This window comes from Podarcis pityusensis (assembly GCF_964106645.2).
Source record: "Podarcis pityusensis genome assembly, chromosome: 12".
NCBI lineage: Eukaryota > Metazoa > Chordata > Lepidosauria > Squamata > Lacertidae > Podarcis > Podarcis pityusensis.
The window spans coordinates 56,434,917-56,452,454 of NC_138037.1; the positions used below are offsets into that span (position 1 = coordinate 56,434,917).

General features: G+C 40.8%; 1 protein-coding gene across 1 annotated transcript in view; it reads left to right on the forward strand.

Moving 5' to 3' along the window:
- Positions 1–17,538, forward strand: part of HECW1 (HECT, C2 and WW domain containing E3 ubiquitin protein ligase 1) — a 198,737-nt gene that overhangs the window by 93,161 nt on the left and 88,038 nt on the right. The window contains 1 exon segment of the mRNA XM_080976081.1: positions 2,126–2,233. Coding sequence (XP_080832207.1) covers positions 2,126–2,233 — 108 coding nt within the window.

A 17,538-nucleotide genomic window follows, 5' to 3' on the forward strand; every position in this document is an offset into this window, starting at 1 on the left:
TCCTGGAGAACAGGCGAAGTCCCGGCAGACTGGAGGAGGGCAAATGTTGTCCCTATTTTCAAAAAGGGGAAAAGAGAGGACCCAAATAATTACCGCCCAGTCAGTCTGACATCAATACCAGGGAAGATTCTGGAGCAGATCATTAAGCAAACAGTCTGTGAGCACCTAGAAAGGAATGCTGTGATCACCAATAGTCAGCATGGATTCCTGAAAAATAAGTCATGTCAGACTAACCTGATCTCGTTTTTTGACAGAATTACAAGCCTGGTAGATGAAGGGAACGCAGTGGATGTAGCCTACCTTGATTTCAGCAAGGCATTTGACAAGGTGCCCCATGATATTCTTGTAAAGAAGCTGGTAAAATGCAGTCTTGACTATGCTACCACTCAGTGGATTTGTAACTGGCTGACTGACCGAACCCAAAGGGTGCTCATCAATGGTTCCTCTTCATCCTGGAGAAGAGTGACTAGTGGGGTGCCACAGGGTTCTGTCTTGGGCCCGGTCTTATTCAACATCTTTATCAACGACTTGGATGATGGACTCAAGGGCATCCTGATCAAATTTGCAGATGACACCAAATTGGGAGGGGTGGCTAACACCCCAGAGGACAGGATCACACTTCAAAACGACCTTGACAGATTAGAGAACTGGGCAAAAACAAACAAGATGAATTTTAACAGGGAGAAATGTAAAGTATTGCACTTGGGCAAAAAAAATGAGAGGCACAAATACAAGATGGGGGACACCTGGCTTGAGAGTACAAGTGAAAAGGATCTAGGAGTCTTGGTTGACCACAAACTTGACATGAGCCAACAGTGTGACGCAGCAGCTAAAAAAGCCAATGCAATTCTGGGCTGCATCAATAGGAGTATAGCATCTAGATCAAGGGAAGTAATAGTGCCACTGTATTCTGCTCTGGTCAGACCTCACCTGGAGTACTGTGTCCAGTTCTGGGCACCACAGTTCAAGAAGGACACGGACAAACTGGAACGTGTCCAGAGGAGGGCAACCAAAATGGTCAAAGGCCTGGAAACGATGCCTTATGAGGAACGGCTAAGGGAGCTGGGCATGTTTAGCCTGGAGAAGAGGAGGTTAAGGGGTGATATGATAGCCATGTTCAAATATATAAAAGGATGTCACATAGAGGAGGGAGAAAGGTTGTTTTCTGCTGCTCCAGAGAAGCGGACACGGAGCAATGGATCCAAACTACAAGAAAGAAGATTCCACCTAAACATTAGGAAGAACTTCCTGACAGTAAGAGCTGTTCGACAGTGGAATTTGCTGCCAAGGAGTGTGGTGGAGTCTCCTTCTTTGGAGGTCTTTAAGCAGAGTCTTGACAACCATATGTCAGGAGTGCTCGGATGGCGTTTCCTGCTTGGCAGGGGGTTGGACTCGATGGCCCTTGTGGTCTCTTCCAACTCTATGATTCTTCTTCTTCTTCTTCTTCTTCTTCTTCTTCTTCTTCTTCTTCTTCTATACCACCCTTCATCCAAATATCTCAGGGTCGTTCACAGCATAAAAATACAAGATAAAAACACAAAATACATAATAAAAACAACAACAAAACTTCACAATCTCCCACAATGGAGAAAGGGAACCTGTGCTTCTACAGAGGGATGCTGTGGACCCAAACAAGTTAAAAGATCCTGAGATCTTTTTACATTGTTACAAACAGAAGATAAGGAAGTAAATCTGCTTTTTTCTTGATTGCACAGCTTCATACCATAGCTGATGGCTCACATGATGGTCTACTCCACATGGGCCTGGTTCATCCAACATGATAAACCAAACTACACAAATGTGCAGATACCTGGAGAGAAGCTTGCAATCACTTTACTTTTCCCAGGTATATTTTGGTTTACCATGTTATGCAAACCAGGCCATGGAAAACTATTTCACCAGGGTTAGGAAAAGGCTAGGCTAGACCCCTTTACTCTGATGTTTATATTTATATGTGGAAGGTTTGGGGCTTTTTTAAAAAACGGAGGAGTATCATGGAGGGTTTGCTGGTGAGAGATAGGACACTTTCCTGCCTTTCAGTGATAAATTATTTTTTTTTAAAAGCTGTGTTTTCAGCCCTTTCCTTTGCTCTGATTTCACTAGCTCTCTTTTGTTAATTTTGCAGATGAGGTTTTGTCTGAAAATTTCCTAGACTACAAAAATCGTGGGGTAAATGGCTCTCACCGAGGTCAGATTATCTGGAAGATTGATGCCAGCTCTTACTTCGTAGAACGTAAGTATTTCATAGTGCTATTACATCACACTTCAGTGAAAACAGGAAGAGCTGAGCTCCCATGCTACATGGGTATTTTGGGGAAAATTTAATGTGTGTGGCAAAGAAAAATGATCAATTGCTTGTCCAGAAACTATGCTTCATGAATAACAGAAGTTACTATTGAAAGGATGCAGTGGGTGAAATTGCATCTATAACTCTGTATATGTTGGTGTTATTAAGCACGAACATCTCATAACATGAGAGGGTTTCAGAACAGGTGCTAAATACTTCTGTGTTTGGATAAAAACTATTTTCAAGTTCGTTTATATTTATTTAACATCAAAATTATTAAATCTGCTGGATCTTTTATCCTTGTTTCAGTCTTCTTGTAGTTTGGATCAGTTTCTGGCAGAGCAAATCTTCAATCCCTTTCTTGGAGTTTTTGTGGTGTGTGTGTTATTCTGAATAACCATTTCCGAGGCAATCTCAGGGAAGTATTTTTTTAAAGGGAATTAATTCCATATTGCATTTGCTGAGCTCACTTCATAACATACCGTTGATGCTCAATAAACGATGTGCTTGGGTTGTGAAAAATTATGTGCTCAAGCATAGTAAAGGTGAATCTTTCATTGTTGCGTCCGTGCCTGATGGCGTCATACTTAACACGTGTTGCATGTACTGCTGTAAGGAGTTCAAAATGTAGATTAATAAAGGCGCTCCAAACAGGTTTTGTTGTGTGACAACTGGCTGCAAAGGAAAATGAAACATTGTTAAAACAAAGCACTGCTTGATAGGAAGTTAACTGGGATAACTGGAACAATTTTCTGGCAGACGTAAGGAAGGTTACTTTAAACCATTTGTGAACAACCTGTGACAGAGGTTTTGAATATTTAAAACTGTGGTTTCAAAATGGATTACAGAGCATACTGTGGGGTCCTTGGAAACTTATTGGGGGTTCCTCAATGAGGAAGTCTGCTGTGAAGGACAAGTTTCTTGGAAAGATTTATTTCTTGCCTCTACCACTAGTCTTCCTCTGCAAGGGTCAGGACCAATAAGCTCTATGTACAGAGTGTGCCAACCAAAAAAATCCTCAGAATTATTGGCAGTATGCAGGGTTTTGATGGCTGACATGCAAAGCTTCCTTGGTAGACAATGGAAAATAGATTCCGTTCACTGGCCTAAGCTAAATAGTTTCACAGATTATGGACTATAAGAACCAAGTTGCAATGTGCCAGAAACTCCAGTGAGATTTCTGTACCGGTTCTGTCTGCTTCTAACACAGCTGCATTCTAGTTGTGCCATCAGGGTGGGGCAGCTACACAGCAGGAGGTATCTGACTAGGGGTGTCTGACTAGGGTGTGTCATTTTAGGGTACAAAACTTAATTTTTGCACATTTCTTTAGTGAGGGGTCTTAAAAATGTGTGTTGGGTGTCAGGAATTCAAATCTGCTTTTATTTTTGTAATTGGACAAAAAATTAGCTTGGAAGCCTACACTTGACAAAGAAGCACATAAACTGTGTTTAAAAACCAAAGAATTTTAACTTTGCCTTCTGAAAATGTCAGGTAATAATAAAATAAAAGGCCTGTATTAAAAAACTGTGGGAACGTTAAGGATAGTAGGAGAGGATATATTGATTTGTAAGATTTGTACAAATTACACACACAAAATTACACAAACAAATGTGTGCATTGGGATAAAATCACACTACAATGTTAATAAAGTACTTGGGGGAAATTGCGAGCTGATGTGGAAATCTGGAGAACTGAACATTGGAAAAATGAGAAACTGAAATTGACAGATTCACCCATCCCTAACTTGCATGGGAGAAGAGGCATTATCAAGTTGCATAATGACACAGATATGAAAGCTCGGACTTTGGATGAACTAGGTTTTCTTTTTTGTTTACTCAGATATTCTCTTCTGTAATTGATTGTTAATTCAGTTAACTCTAAGGGGAGTTCTGCCATATGCTTTTCTTTCATCATATTACCAGTATGATTTCATTATCTACGTACTTTCTTAAATGAACCCCTCCCTTTTTTTTGTGTGGAGCATGCTCTTCTGGCTTCTGAATCTGCTTCCAAGCAGCCTCTAATTCTTACTCAGGACAGCAAGTCCTTCCATATTAATTGTCAGTTGGGGAGTGGTGCACTGGTATGGTACAGGTGGGGCTCTTTGGTCTGTGTTTATTATGCCCCCCCCCCCCCAATTCATTAAGATAAAATCTGTTCTATAGCCATAGCCATTTGAGATTTTGTACCATCTTTGTCTTTCTAACAGATACTCTCTGCTTCCAGGCAGCTCCACAAAAGGCAGAAACTCCAAAGCATAGCTTTCATAGAATTGTACAGTTGGAAGGGACCACAAGGGTCTTCTAGTCCAACCCTCTACAATGCAGGAATCTTTTGCCCAATGTGGGGCTCAAACCCATGACCCTGAGATGAAGAGTATCATGCTCTACTGACTGAGTTATTCCAGGTCATAAATAGTTCCATTTCACTGCTAGGAGAAGCGACACCTGTTGGGCATGTGCTATCAAAAAACAGAAGGTGGTAGGCCTCTTTGTTTTCTCTAACCAGTGTGGTGTAGTGGTTAAGAGCGGTGGACTCGTAATCTGGTGAACCAGGTTCAATTCCCTGCTCCTCCACATGCAGCTGCTGGGTGACCTTGGGCTAGTCACACTTCTTTGAAGTCTCTCAGCCCCACTCACCTCACAGAGTGTTTGTTGTGGGGGAGGAAGGGAAAGGAGATTGTTAGCTGCTTTGAGACTCCTTAAAGGTAAAGGTACCCCTGACCATTAGGTCTAGTCGCGGACAACTCTGGGGTTGTGCGCTCATCTCACTCTATAGGCCAAGGGAGCTGGCGTTTGTCCGCAGACAGCTTCTGGGTCATGTGGCCAGCATGATTAAGCCGCTTCTGGCGAACCAGAGCAGCACACGGAAACACTGTTTACCTTCCCACCGGAGTGGTACCCATTCATCTACTTGCACTTTGACATGCTTTCAAACTGCTAGGTGGGCAGGAGCTGGGACCAAGCAACGGGAGCTCACTCCGTCGCGGGGATTTGAACCGCCGACCTTCCAATTGGCAAGCCCTAGGCTCTGTGGTTTAACCCACAGTGCCACCTGTGTCCCTTGAGACTCCTTAGGGTAGTGATAAAGCAGGATATCAAATCCCAACTACTACTCCTCTAACTGTGTTCATGGTTCCTCTTGCCCCAACTCCCAGTGTGGATTCCAGTGTAGATGTGGCTATCTTGGATTCCGCTAGGACTGTCAAATACAGAATTCCCAACATAAAGGAAGCCTGCAATATTTGCATATCTTGCAGTCATGGCCTTGATTATCCATGTGGCAGTGTGGGCTTTTAAGTAGGGATGCTTGAGGATTTCAGGCTTTGTGAATAAAATGATCCATTCTTCTCAAATTAATGCATAGTTAGGAAATCCACCGGATTTTGCACGGATTTGAATGGTGCAAGGCAATTTTTTGGCTATTGTAACATCTCAGAATACTACATTGGAATTGAAGAAAGTGTACATCTTTGAATGTGCCTTGTAAATACGTATTTTGAAAGGATTAATGTCAATTTGCAAGGTTAATGTTAATACAAGAATGGAGTGGAATGGAATCATGGGTAAAAACATTCAAATGTTACATGAATCAGAAACAGAGTTGCCCATCCCTTGTATACTGTGGGGAGATTTATTAATCAGATACTTAGTGAACAGTGATACTCTGCCTGATCTATTCAGATCATAATGAAAATTCCACCAGCTTTTACATATGAGACTTGAAAATACGGCACCGTATTTTTCGCTCTATAAGACGCACCAGACAATAAGACGCACCTAGTTTTTGGAGGAGGAAAACAAGAAAAAAAAATATGAATCTCAGAAGCCAGAACAGCAAGAGGGATCGCTGCGCAGTGAAAGCAGCAATCCCTCTTGCTGTTCTGGCTTCTGGGATAGCTGTGCAGCTTGCATTCGCTCCATAAGACGCACACACATTTCCCCTTACTTTTTAGGAGGGAAAAAGTGAGTCTTATAGAGCAAAAAATAGGGTAATTATTTTATACAAATTATACTATTTTCCATTCTGGATTTACTGATCATTTACGGCAATGCAAATAAGTAGGAGAACTGAGCCCACTGTCTTCCAAAGAACAAAAGACTTGAGAATAAGAAGGTTTGTGCTGGGTTTCAGTTGAGCTTTTAATTATCCATGAGTCGCATTTCCCTAGGTGTCAGGAAACAGGCAGCTGAAGGGCCAGGGCCGGGCATGCTGGGAATTTTAAACTGCATATTTCTTTTAAGGTAATTCAACTTCTTCCACTCATGGGAAAGTATAAGAATTTGGAATTATCCCTTCTCTCTTTTGTACAACCATGACTTAAACAGAGTGGGATAAATATTCACAACATCTAAGAATATGGAAAATATATGCTTTCAAAGCATTTTCTTAAAAAATGCTGGCTTGAAAGTTTGAGCATGCATACTTTGTGACTGAGTGAGAAGACCATGAAAACTGGGTTAATAAAGGGATCCTTGACAGTTGCAGACTCTTCCCCAATTACTTACTTACTCTGGATGCCATTAATTCAAACTTCTGTGGTAGCTGGGAAATTTCATAAAACACTTTTGAAAAATAGACATCAAAAATCCCACTTTAAACTATGCAATGGCTTCAGATGGACTTGGAATTAACCTTATTTGCTATGAAACTATATGAAGCTAACTTCTTCAGGCCTGGGGCCATATTCCCCCATGAGCTATTGGTGGGCAGGGGCAGAGGTAAAAGTGGATAAATCAACAGGCATTGCCTCCTACCTGTGTACAGTAGGCTGCATCCCAGCCACACAAAGGTTGGAGGTACACACAGATACACACACCTCTCTCCATCTTCCATCCAGGCAAACAAGATCTATTATCCCATTTCAGCGACGCATTCAAATGGAGAGTCAGACTTACGATGGAAGGTGCTAGTCAACAATCTCCAGATCAGAGATTGTTACTTGGTTGATGAATGAATAGATGCAGCTTCCATGGTTACGGTGAGCTTTCATCTGCTTATGCCAGGACATTAATTTGATTCATTCAGTTTCTCGTGGAGCTTTCCACCAGCCGGTAATTTCTATGTGGGAGGAAAAAATATGCTGTAGAAGAGTTCTATTTTCTGCTGTCTAATTAGTGCTAATAGGAGTTACACCAGTACAACGTCACCACACTATTCTCACACTCTTCAAATGCAGTGTTCTGGGAACAAACGAAACACAACATTTCATGGAAACCAATAGTGTGATAATTACAGTACAGTGGTACCTCGGGTTACATAGGCTTCAGGTTACATACGCTTCAGGTTACAGACTCCGCTAACCCAGAAATAGTACCTCAGGTTAAGAACTTTGCTTCAGGATGAGAACAGAAATCCAGCTCCAGCGGCGCGGCAGCAGCGGGAGGCCCCATTAGCTAAAGTGGTGCTTCAGGTTAAGAACAGTTTCAGGTTAAGAATGGACCTCTGGAACGAATTAAGTACTTAACCTGAGGTACCACTGTAGAGGCTTGTATGTATTTGGGTCAATTGGTTCCTGTCTTGAATAATGTGGTTTCTCTTTAACCTATGGTGGAGGTGTACAGAGGACTTCCAAACTATCCAGAAGTCAGTAATAGAATTCTTTTTTAAAAGTCTGACAGAACAGTCAGAAACACCAGAGGGAAGTGAAGGGAGGCTCAAATGCAAAATGTTCTCCGCATGTCCTAAATAAATGAGCACTTGTAGAAATAGTTGAAAATGTGAATAAGCTGTGAGAAGTTCTGTCTTTAGAGCTGCTATGGTTAACCAGGCTAATTTCAAAGACCACAAAGGCCAGTTCACATAGGGCAGACCAACGCAGATGAGCTCCAGTACCAAGTGTTGGTTTGTGTTAATGGATCATCACTGCACTAAGGTTACATACCAAATTTTCACTGTGCATAACTCACATAAAAAATGTAAGTCTACCTCTCCTTTTCAACTGCTAGCCACCAAATGTTGAGTAAGCAAGTGATAATAGGACACTGTCTTATACCAAGTCAGACCATTGGTCCATCTTGTCATTGGCATCCATCTGTCTCACAATGGACAGCACCTCCAGGGGTGAAGTCAAATTGCTTCATTAGCAGCGCTGAAATGATCTCCCCGGAGCACAAGCCTGGTCAGTGCGTATGGAGGTCCTGAGCTGTCCAGACAACAAGATCCCACTCTTGGCCTTGCTAATGCAGTCCAAAGGAAAGCAGAGCAAAATGTTTGGCATCAGCTTCATTGCAGCAGTAGCCAGAAGGAGGTGTACCAGGCGCCATTTGTGTAGGGTTTACTCCTTAGTCTTTTCTTATCCCAAAGATATCCCACAAGGCAGCAGAGGTTTAAGATCAGAGTTTTCCTTCTCCTAGGTGGGCTACCTTTCCAGGTTGATGAGCCCCATCTGCCCCTCACTTCCCTCTACAGCACATGCTGAAACCACCTTCTTGATGTTGGACCCACTATTGGTCCCATCCGTTCAATCCACTTGAGCCTATCTTCACATGCAGGGGAAGTCCCTAAGTCACTGAGGGTTTGAGACCCACCGTCTACCATCACTTAGTCCATCTAGCTAAGTAATTATCTTCATGGACTGGTAGCAGCTCTCCAGAGTTTGTGGCAGGGGTACTTCCCAGTCCTACCTCAAGATGTCAGGGAATGACCCTCAGTATGCAAAATGTTAGCTCTACCACCGAGCTCCACCACTCAGCGCAGTGCGAGGTTGCGTAACTCAAATTGTTGGGTTGTTTTTTTTTAACATTTGCTTTCCTCCCTGCCCCTGCAGCATGAGGCATTTCTGCTTTCTTAAGCCACTGTTTATTTCATATTATGCTGAAAATGCATGATAATTAAACAGTTTGATTGCTCCTTTAAAAAAAAACAAACCCAAGAACATGACACCATAAATAAACATTTACACAGAGACCATTTTTATCACCAGACACTTATAACTATAATGAAGAACAGGGTACATATTTTTGCAGCAAGAAAGGAGCAACCCATGCATTGCATATTATTTATTAATATAAATATAGTTCTTTTCAGAGCTAACAACTAAAGGCTCTTGATTCTCTTCTCTATTTTGCATCTAAAATGGAAAAAACCCAAGGTGTGCTTTAGCCATTTTACTACCAAACCCTAGGATCCGTCCTAAGTGTTTTTTCATCCCTTGAGTGCTTGAGAACCCTGAAGTAAGATGACTTGAGACAAGTCTGATTTTGCATCCTGATAGAGATTGTCCAAAACAAGTGAACTGTTCGCAAAACTAAGATGAGGTATTTTGTACTACTGATACTCAATAGGGAAATCAGAGCATTTATGTTCTCACAAGTTAGATTCAGATAATTCTAATAATTCATTATTGTTATTGCCACAAGAGTATTTATCTGAACAAAAAAAACGTAATATTGGTGGCTTTCCCCCCACTCCAATGCAATCAGATTTAATCAGAAGCTATAAGAGTCAACAAATGACTCTATGATAAAAGACTGGAAGATGCAGTAAGTTCTGAAAAACTGCTTAGACCTCTCATTTGAATTCCCCAGCTACACAGCTCTGAAACATCTGTCTTCTCAAATGGAGCATTCCCTGTTGCCATGGAAATATTAGGCTAAAAATACCATAAGATGTGTAGTTGACATAAAAGAAATGCATGCATATTGATTCTGAATGTGGGATAAATATTCAGTGATTAATAGAGCTGGCCTCATTTTTGTGTATATGTTTAAATTTTATTATCTGAGATTGCTTAGTGTTGAATTTAGTGAATGTGGCTTTTGATATGATTCATCAAGTCCAAAGCTACCCACCTATCCTGAGAAATCTATCCAATATGCTAATCAATAAAATACATCATTCTTCTAGTATCAATACACAGGAGTAAAAGATTATGCCTGGAGCCAAATTAAGACTGGCCTCTGAAGTGAACTCCAGGTGGAGTTCCACACATGGTCCTTTAGATCTGAATAAATCTTAGCTCTGATATATCCTAAGAAAATGATGAGCAGTCAGATAAGGGCTAAATGGAAAGAAAGAAGTAATTTAATCACACAGTAGTGATCAGTGTCAGTGTCCACTGTAATTAAGGAATGTGAAACAGTAATCTGATCATACTGTATTATCACAAGGTTGAGTACAGTGCTGATTTAATTTATGGGGCCTCTATATTGGGCAGTAATCAAGCCAAAATGCAGCGATTTTTCTTTTCAATTTAATTCCCTGTTTGCACAGATACACAAATTACTTCCCAATGGTTTTCCTGTCTTCAGTTTTTTAAAACCATTTGACCAATCAGTGTTTGCTAATATATGCAAATGTAGCTTAATTTCCTTGTTTGACAAAATTGGTTATAAAGCAACTTTTTGTGGTTATATTTCATCTTTACATTATTTGCAAGGAAATGAGTAGCTAAGGATGAATCAACTTGTTTCGTAATTGAGCAGGCAATGCCATAAAGTAAATTTCAACCTTATTTTGATACTCTCCACTGTTCATCAAACCTTCCTTAACAGATTTGTAGGGAAACACTCAACAGTAAATATGTGGGGTATGTTTTCAGATAAAATCAGTTTTAGCTGTTCCATGAATAGAAGTTTGAGAGGATTTGATAATCCAGGATGGGAAACTGGCTTAATCTTGGCATTGCTGCTTTTTATATTGAAGATAATAAATCCACCCCTTCTAGGGAAAGTTAAGCTTCTAAAGCCAAGCTAACCTTGAAGAGCAGAAAGGATTATAAAGAGCAAGTGAAATTCTGAGTGAAAGGATATTTATCTTGAAGAAGAGAGCTAAAAGAAAAAGGGGTAGTACACTGGTACTTTGGTTCCCAAATGCTGAAAACCCGGAAGTAAGTTTTCCGGTTTTCAAACATTTTTCAAAGCCAAACATCCAATGCGGCTGTCAGCTATTGTTTCCTGGGCACCTGCACCAATCAGAAGCCGTGCCTTGGTTTTCAAACATTTCGGAAGTCAAATGGACTTCCGGAACGGATTAAGTTTGAGAACCAAGGTACCACTGTATTTGGCGCTTTTGGTTTTGCTATTTTGCGCTTTTGGTTGTGAGGCTTTTCCGGTAATTTGTTTTTGTGACTGTGTGGAACCCAGTTCAGCTGATTGATTGATTGATTGATTGATTGTGAGACTGCGGAAATGGATAAGAGTCCTCCCTCCAAACAATGACTATCATCAAAGCAAGTAAGAAAGAAAAAAATTACCGTATTTTTTGCTCCATAAGACACACTCTTTTCCTCTTAAAAAGTAAGGGGAAATGTGAGTGAATGGCGCTGCGCAGAGAGGGAGAACTGCGCAGCGCTCCTTCAGCGACGCGTCTGTCCTGGCTTCTGCTTTAGCCCTGCGCAACCTCTTTGGGCAGGGGGAGCCTTCATCCCGCTGCCCTGAAGAGGCTTGGAGCGGTTATCCCAGAAGCCAGAACAGCCACATGGTATCCCAGAAGCCAGATCCCTCTTGCTGTTCTGGCTTCTGGGATTCAGAATAATTTTTTCTTGTTTTCCTCCTCCCAAAACTAGGTGCGCCTTATGGTCTGGTGCGTCTTTTGGAGCGAAAAATACAGTAATTTTAATTTTCATCATCTGCAATACTGTCTTATTTATTTTATAGTACAGTACATTGATTATTGTTTTCATTTTATGGATCAGTGGTCTTGTTAGAGAGTAAAATTAACAACAACAACAACAACAACAACAACAAATTTATTATTTATACCCCGCCCATCTGGCTGGGCCTCCCCAGCCACTCTGGGCGGCTTCCATAGAAACCAAAAATACAGTAAAATATCACACGTTGAAAACTTCCCTGAACAGGGCTGCCTTAAGATGTATTCTGAATGTCAGGTAGTTGTTTATCTCTTTGACATCTGATGGGAGGGTGTTATGTTGTCATGTTAAATTGCTGTTTTAGGGGTTGTTTTAAAAGTCTGGGATGGATTAATCCATTTGGCATTACTTTCTATGGGAAAGTGTGCCTTGGTTTTGAAATGCTTTGGTTTTGGAATGGACTTCCGGAACAGATTAAGTTTGAGAACCAAGGTACTACTGTATATGAATAGTTCTAGGAACTGATTTTACCTGAATGTGGGAATTTTTTACCTAGTGCCATGGAAGAAGATCCCCAGTGAATCATTTTACATATTGTAGCTAGAGATCAGCCATTGTGTCCACATATGGACTTCCTGTTTTGCTTATATCTAGCAAAGAACAGCACTGGCAAAAAGGAAGATATTCAGATTTGCACAGGAATGGGTCGTCATTGTGCCACCATCCATGTACGATACAGTTTCAGTAGTAAAAAAAGAAGAAGAAGCCAGATTTGCATTGAGCCTGAAATATGAAGCTGAAATATCCCAGGGAAAGCAGTATTAAAGTGCCAACAAAACTTCTTTCACACACAGATTCCCTTCTTTTTTCCTTATTCTTTTTGCAATACTAAATGCATTGCAGGTTGTAAAATGACCTGATATCCTCTTGATATTTTAGAAATTGTTGGGTTGGCATGATAACTGATATACACACAAGTGCTTTGACATTACATCATCTCTAGGGAGCTGGATGGATTTGCTAACACAACTTCTGTCAGCACTAATGGAAAAGAGAAAATGACCTTGGTTACCTGATCTAGTGAACTCTTACTGCCAAGAGAAAAATGGCAGCCATAAATTTTCCACGAGGAATTAAGCTACTCTGGGGTTTGAACCAAAGACTTCAGGAATGGAGGCTGGGATCAAGTTTGGTGAGCCACAATAGTGTGGCACGCAAAGGAGAACTGACAACTATGAGTGTTTGACAGTTTGAAGCCACTTGATTGGCCAAGCCTGATATGAAATACTAGGATCCTCGTCCTGAGTTTTGCTTGGCTAGCAGAGCAGTAATTTCTGCTTCCTCTTCTTCAGGTTCCTGCTCAGGCTTAGGGAACCTGAGCCAGAGAACATACTTGCTGTGTCTAGATTCAGGTATGGATTCCTTTGTCCAAACCCTTATAGTAGCCAACATTTATTTGGGACCTATAAATAGGGCACTCTGAATGAACAAAAACATACATTAGTCCGTACTTGCATTCCAGAAGTTTCTAACCAACAATGTTTTTAACTGCATATAGTTCCCTTGATTAATTTAGTGCACCCATTATCACAGGATAACTTAGCGGATTGTCTCGTTCCAGGCTTAAATCAAACCCCTGCTGTTTTATAAGAGTAGAATTATAGAACTGCAGGTCATCTAGTTCAATCCCCAGTAAAGCAGGAATATGGCCATCTTCTGTGAAATTTCATGTAGGCTTCGGTTTTGTTTATTTTCCCTATCTGAAGCCTCTCTTTTGAGTTTTGTCTGGATTTTCTGGCTGCTTGTTTGAACAGAAGATGTTTACACACTTTCTTTATAAGTCTTATCTTTTTATCAGTATTCAAATGTCTCTTCAAATGTGTACACTTTATTTGTTATTTCTGTAGCACCTCATTAGCACTTTACAGTATTATGCCAGGATCAAAAAAATATGCCACTAGTTATTCATGCCTAATGGGAGCTGGATTTCTATTTCTGAAGTCTAGTGCAAGAGCCTATACTTCAAAGTATGTGGCACCCACAGGCTCTTGGGCTTGCCTAAGGTGGCTCTTTGGATCTAGGCCCTTAAGTTATTCATTCTCACAGTAGAAGGGCAAGAGGGAGGATTAGCAAAATCCTACCTCACAGTGGCCAGGACCCAAAGGGCTTCCTGAGGTTTGCTCAAGGGCTTATGTGTGCCTGCAGGACTTTTTACTTTAGTTATTTGATTTTACAGCAGAGTCATCTGCTATATCTCAAAATGCTTTTTGAAGGTCCCTTTGGTTTCAAAAGAAATTTGTCACAGTGGAAAGAGAGCTGCTGTTTTAGCTATACACATCTTTGAACTTGAAATCACTTATTTGAAGAGAGGTCTTCCATGTTTACCATGAACACTTTGTTATGTTGGATTAACCTGGCTCTCCTGACAAAATCTAGAAAAGCAGTGTCATGCAGGAACCTTTAGAATAAGGCTGAAATCCTAAGTGCACTTGCTTCCTAGTAAATGTGCATAGGGTCATGCTGTAAAGTTTATTTTGGGGCAACATTTACTTTTTAAGTCAGAGAAGACTGTGCACAAAAATGAATCCACAGGGCTAAATTAATATTAGCTTTGTTAGGAGATATATTCTTTGGGCACAGAGAGAACTTCAGCAGGTCTGTGTGTATTCATGTTGCCCTCCCTTTTTCTAAACTAAAAACTGTTCCTCATTGATGAGCTGTCCAGCCCCATGAACATTTTTGTTGTCCTTTTCTGAACCTTTTCCAGCTCTGCAATACAGTGGTACCTCCGGTTGCGAACGGGATCTGTTCCGGAGGTCCGGCCGCATCCCAAGGAATTCGCAACCGGAGGACCCCTTCTGCGCATGCGTGCGACATGATTGAGCACTTCTGAAGTTTACGTATCCAGAGGGCACGACTGAATCCTTTTTGTGACATGGCAACTTGAACTGTACACAAGTATTCCAAGTGTGAGCTCAACATAGATTTGTATAACAACAACACTGTGATGCCGGCAGGGTTCAAACCTTTTACTGATGATCTGTAACATGGGATTTCTGTCATGCACTGGGTCAACATTTCCATCACCATGACCCCATGATCCCAGTTCACCAGTTCAGATTCCATAAGCATTTTTGTGAAGGCAGGCTTACCTGCTCCAATGTGTATCACTTTTTACTAATTTATGTTGGAACCCATTAACCACATCATGCCCATTAGCAAAGGTTGCAGAGATCTTTGTTTACTCTTACCACTTTTGTCATCCGTAAGCTTGGGCAGCTCACTGCTCTGCCCGAACTGCAAGTCAATTATGAACAAGTTAAAAAGCACAGGACAGTTTAAAGGGACAGGAGAAAAAATTGGAAGTTTACCAATTCTTATTTCTTTATATACTCTGTATTCTTGAAAATAAATATGTTTATTAAAAATAAATGACTCCCAATAGTGATTCATTTGTTATATCTTTCCATTGTCAAAACCATATATTTATTCTTCCTGTTCTTTAAATGATTACTAATCTGTAATGGGAGATTTTCTCTTATCCCGCAAGTGCTAAACTTACTCAGGTGCTGTCGGTGAGGAGATATGTGCACCCAACCTGGTGATAACAGAATAAATGATGTTCCAGGTCATTTTGTGCATAAGCCTGCCCCACCCCATTCCACCCTCTTCCACAGTTGAAAATGGCGCCAGTGTTGGCAGCCATGCACTTATCAAATGCACATGAAATGGTCACCGCCTATACATCATGAAGGAACACTAAATAGCAGTGAAGTCTTCTGGTGCCTATTTGCCACTGGTGACTTTGAGTTTGTGAGCCAGTTTTTTCAAATGAAGTGCAAAGCTTTCATAAACCATACGTCAAAGCATCCTTCCAACTCTGGCTGATTGTCAGCCAGGTCACAATCAATAAAATTTTAATCATGGGTTTAAACAGAAGGTCAGAGTTCTCTCCCAAAAAGATAGAAACCAGACATAATCTGGGGTCTTGTAGCAATCTCCTGCCTTGCAGATAGCTTTTTAAAAGTCCAAAGTGAAAACTAAAACCAGTATCAAAATGGTAAAAAGAAAAGGCTAACTAAGCATGCCTTAACACAGCATGTTTCAAATTTTCTGTGTTCAGATTCATATGAATGTGATTGCTTAGGCACCCCTGAGCATCCATAGTGGAACCCTTCATGCTGCAGAAAATTGTGCAGCATGTTTAGGACAGACACTCTGTATTTGGGACCTCCCAGTTACCCTAAATCAGCTAAGGATGCATCCTGGAACCTGGCATGGAAAAGCTCCATTGCAGCAGTGGATTGCAGGGGGAAGATCAGTAGTGGAGAACAGGTGGACTTTCAGGGAAGCTTGTCCACTATTCCTAATCTTTGCATTGAGGAGCTCCCTGATCAGCTTCCAATAAATTCCTTGGAATACAATTTGAAAATCACAATGTCTGCTGTTACTAGCAGATTACAATGTACGCCTTAGTGATATACAGCAGCATATTGCCTACTAAAGGCAGCACCAGGAAATTGAAAAGTTTAGATTATTTGTCTTCAAGGCATCTGGTGGTTATGCAAGCAATTAACAATGCAATCCTATCCACGTCTACTCAGAAGTAAGCCCCACTGAGTTCATTGGAACTGAGATAAGTGTGTATGATTACATCCTAAAGGGATTTATTTGAGCCTGTAGAGAGGGGTATTTTCAAACTTTATTCCATTCCTGGTGTTCCGTATTACTGTTCAGGTAGAAAGAGTGCAAGTAAAAACTCAGTAATTTAGAGAGATCAGTCTCATCCCTTTATTGTTTGTGATGCAGTTATTTTGATATCATCAGACTTTTATGATACATGGCAAATGAGTAAAAGGTTTTGCTGCTGAGCTGTTAAAATTCCTGCAGAGAAAATTGCTGAATAAAAATTCAATCTGAGCTTGCAGTTCAGCTGCTGTGATCACCCAACTTGACTGCATTCCAGAATAGACATGTAGAAGTCCTGCTCACAGTAGGATTGAGAGTGCTGTACCTTAACAGCCACTGTTTGACTGCTGTTTCAATAGGGCTGAGCCTAAACTTCTTACTTCATCCTTGTGTTCTTTCTCAACTGCATTGAAAAGTGCCTCTCACTTTGAACTAATTTTCACCACTAAGTTACAACCATTTAAGCCTATTGGCTGTGATGGCACACATTATTTTGTCCATGATGTTATGTCTTCAACACCTGAATGTGCAATGTCAAATTTGTGGGCAAATTAGGCTGATAAATACAGGTGAAACTCGAAAAATTAGAATATTGTGGAAAAGTTCATTTATTTCAGTAATGCAACTTAAAAGGTGAAACTAATATATGAGATAGACTCATGACATGCAAAGCGAGATATGTCAAGCCTTTATTTGTTACAATTGTGATGTTTCTGGTGTACAGCTGATGAAAACCCCAAATTAACAATCTCAGAAAATTAGAATATTAAATGAAATCAGCAAAACAAGGACTGCAAATAGAGCAATATTGGACCTCTGAGAAGTAGAAGCATGCATATGTACTCAGTACTTGGTTTGGGCCCCTTTTACATCAATTACTGCCTCAATGCAGCGTGGCATGGATGCTATCAGCCTGTGGCACTGCTGAGGTGTTATGGAAGACCAGGAAGCTTCAATAGCAGCCTTCAGCTCTTCTACATTGCTCAGTCTCATGTCTCTCATCTTTCTCTTGGCAATGCCCCATAG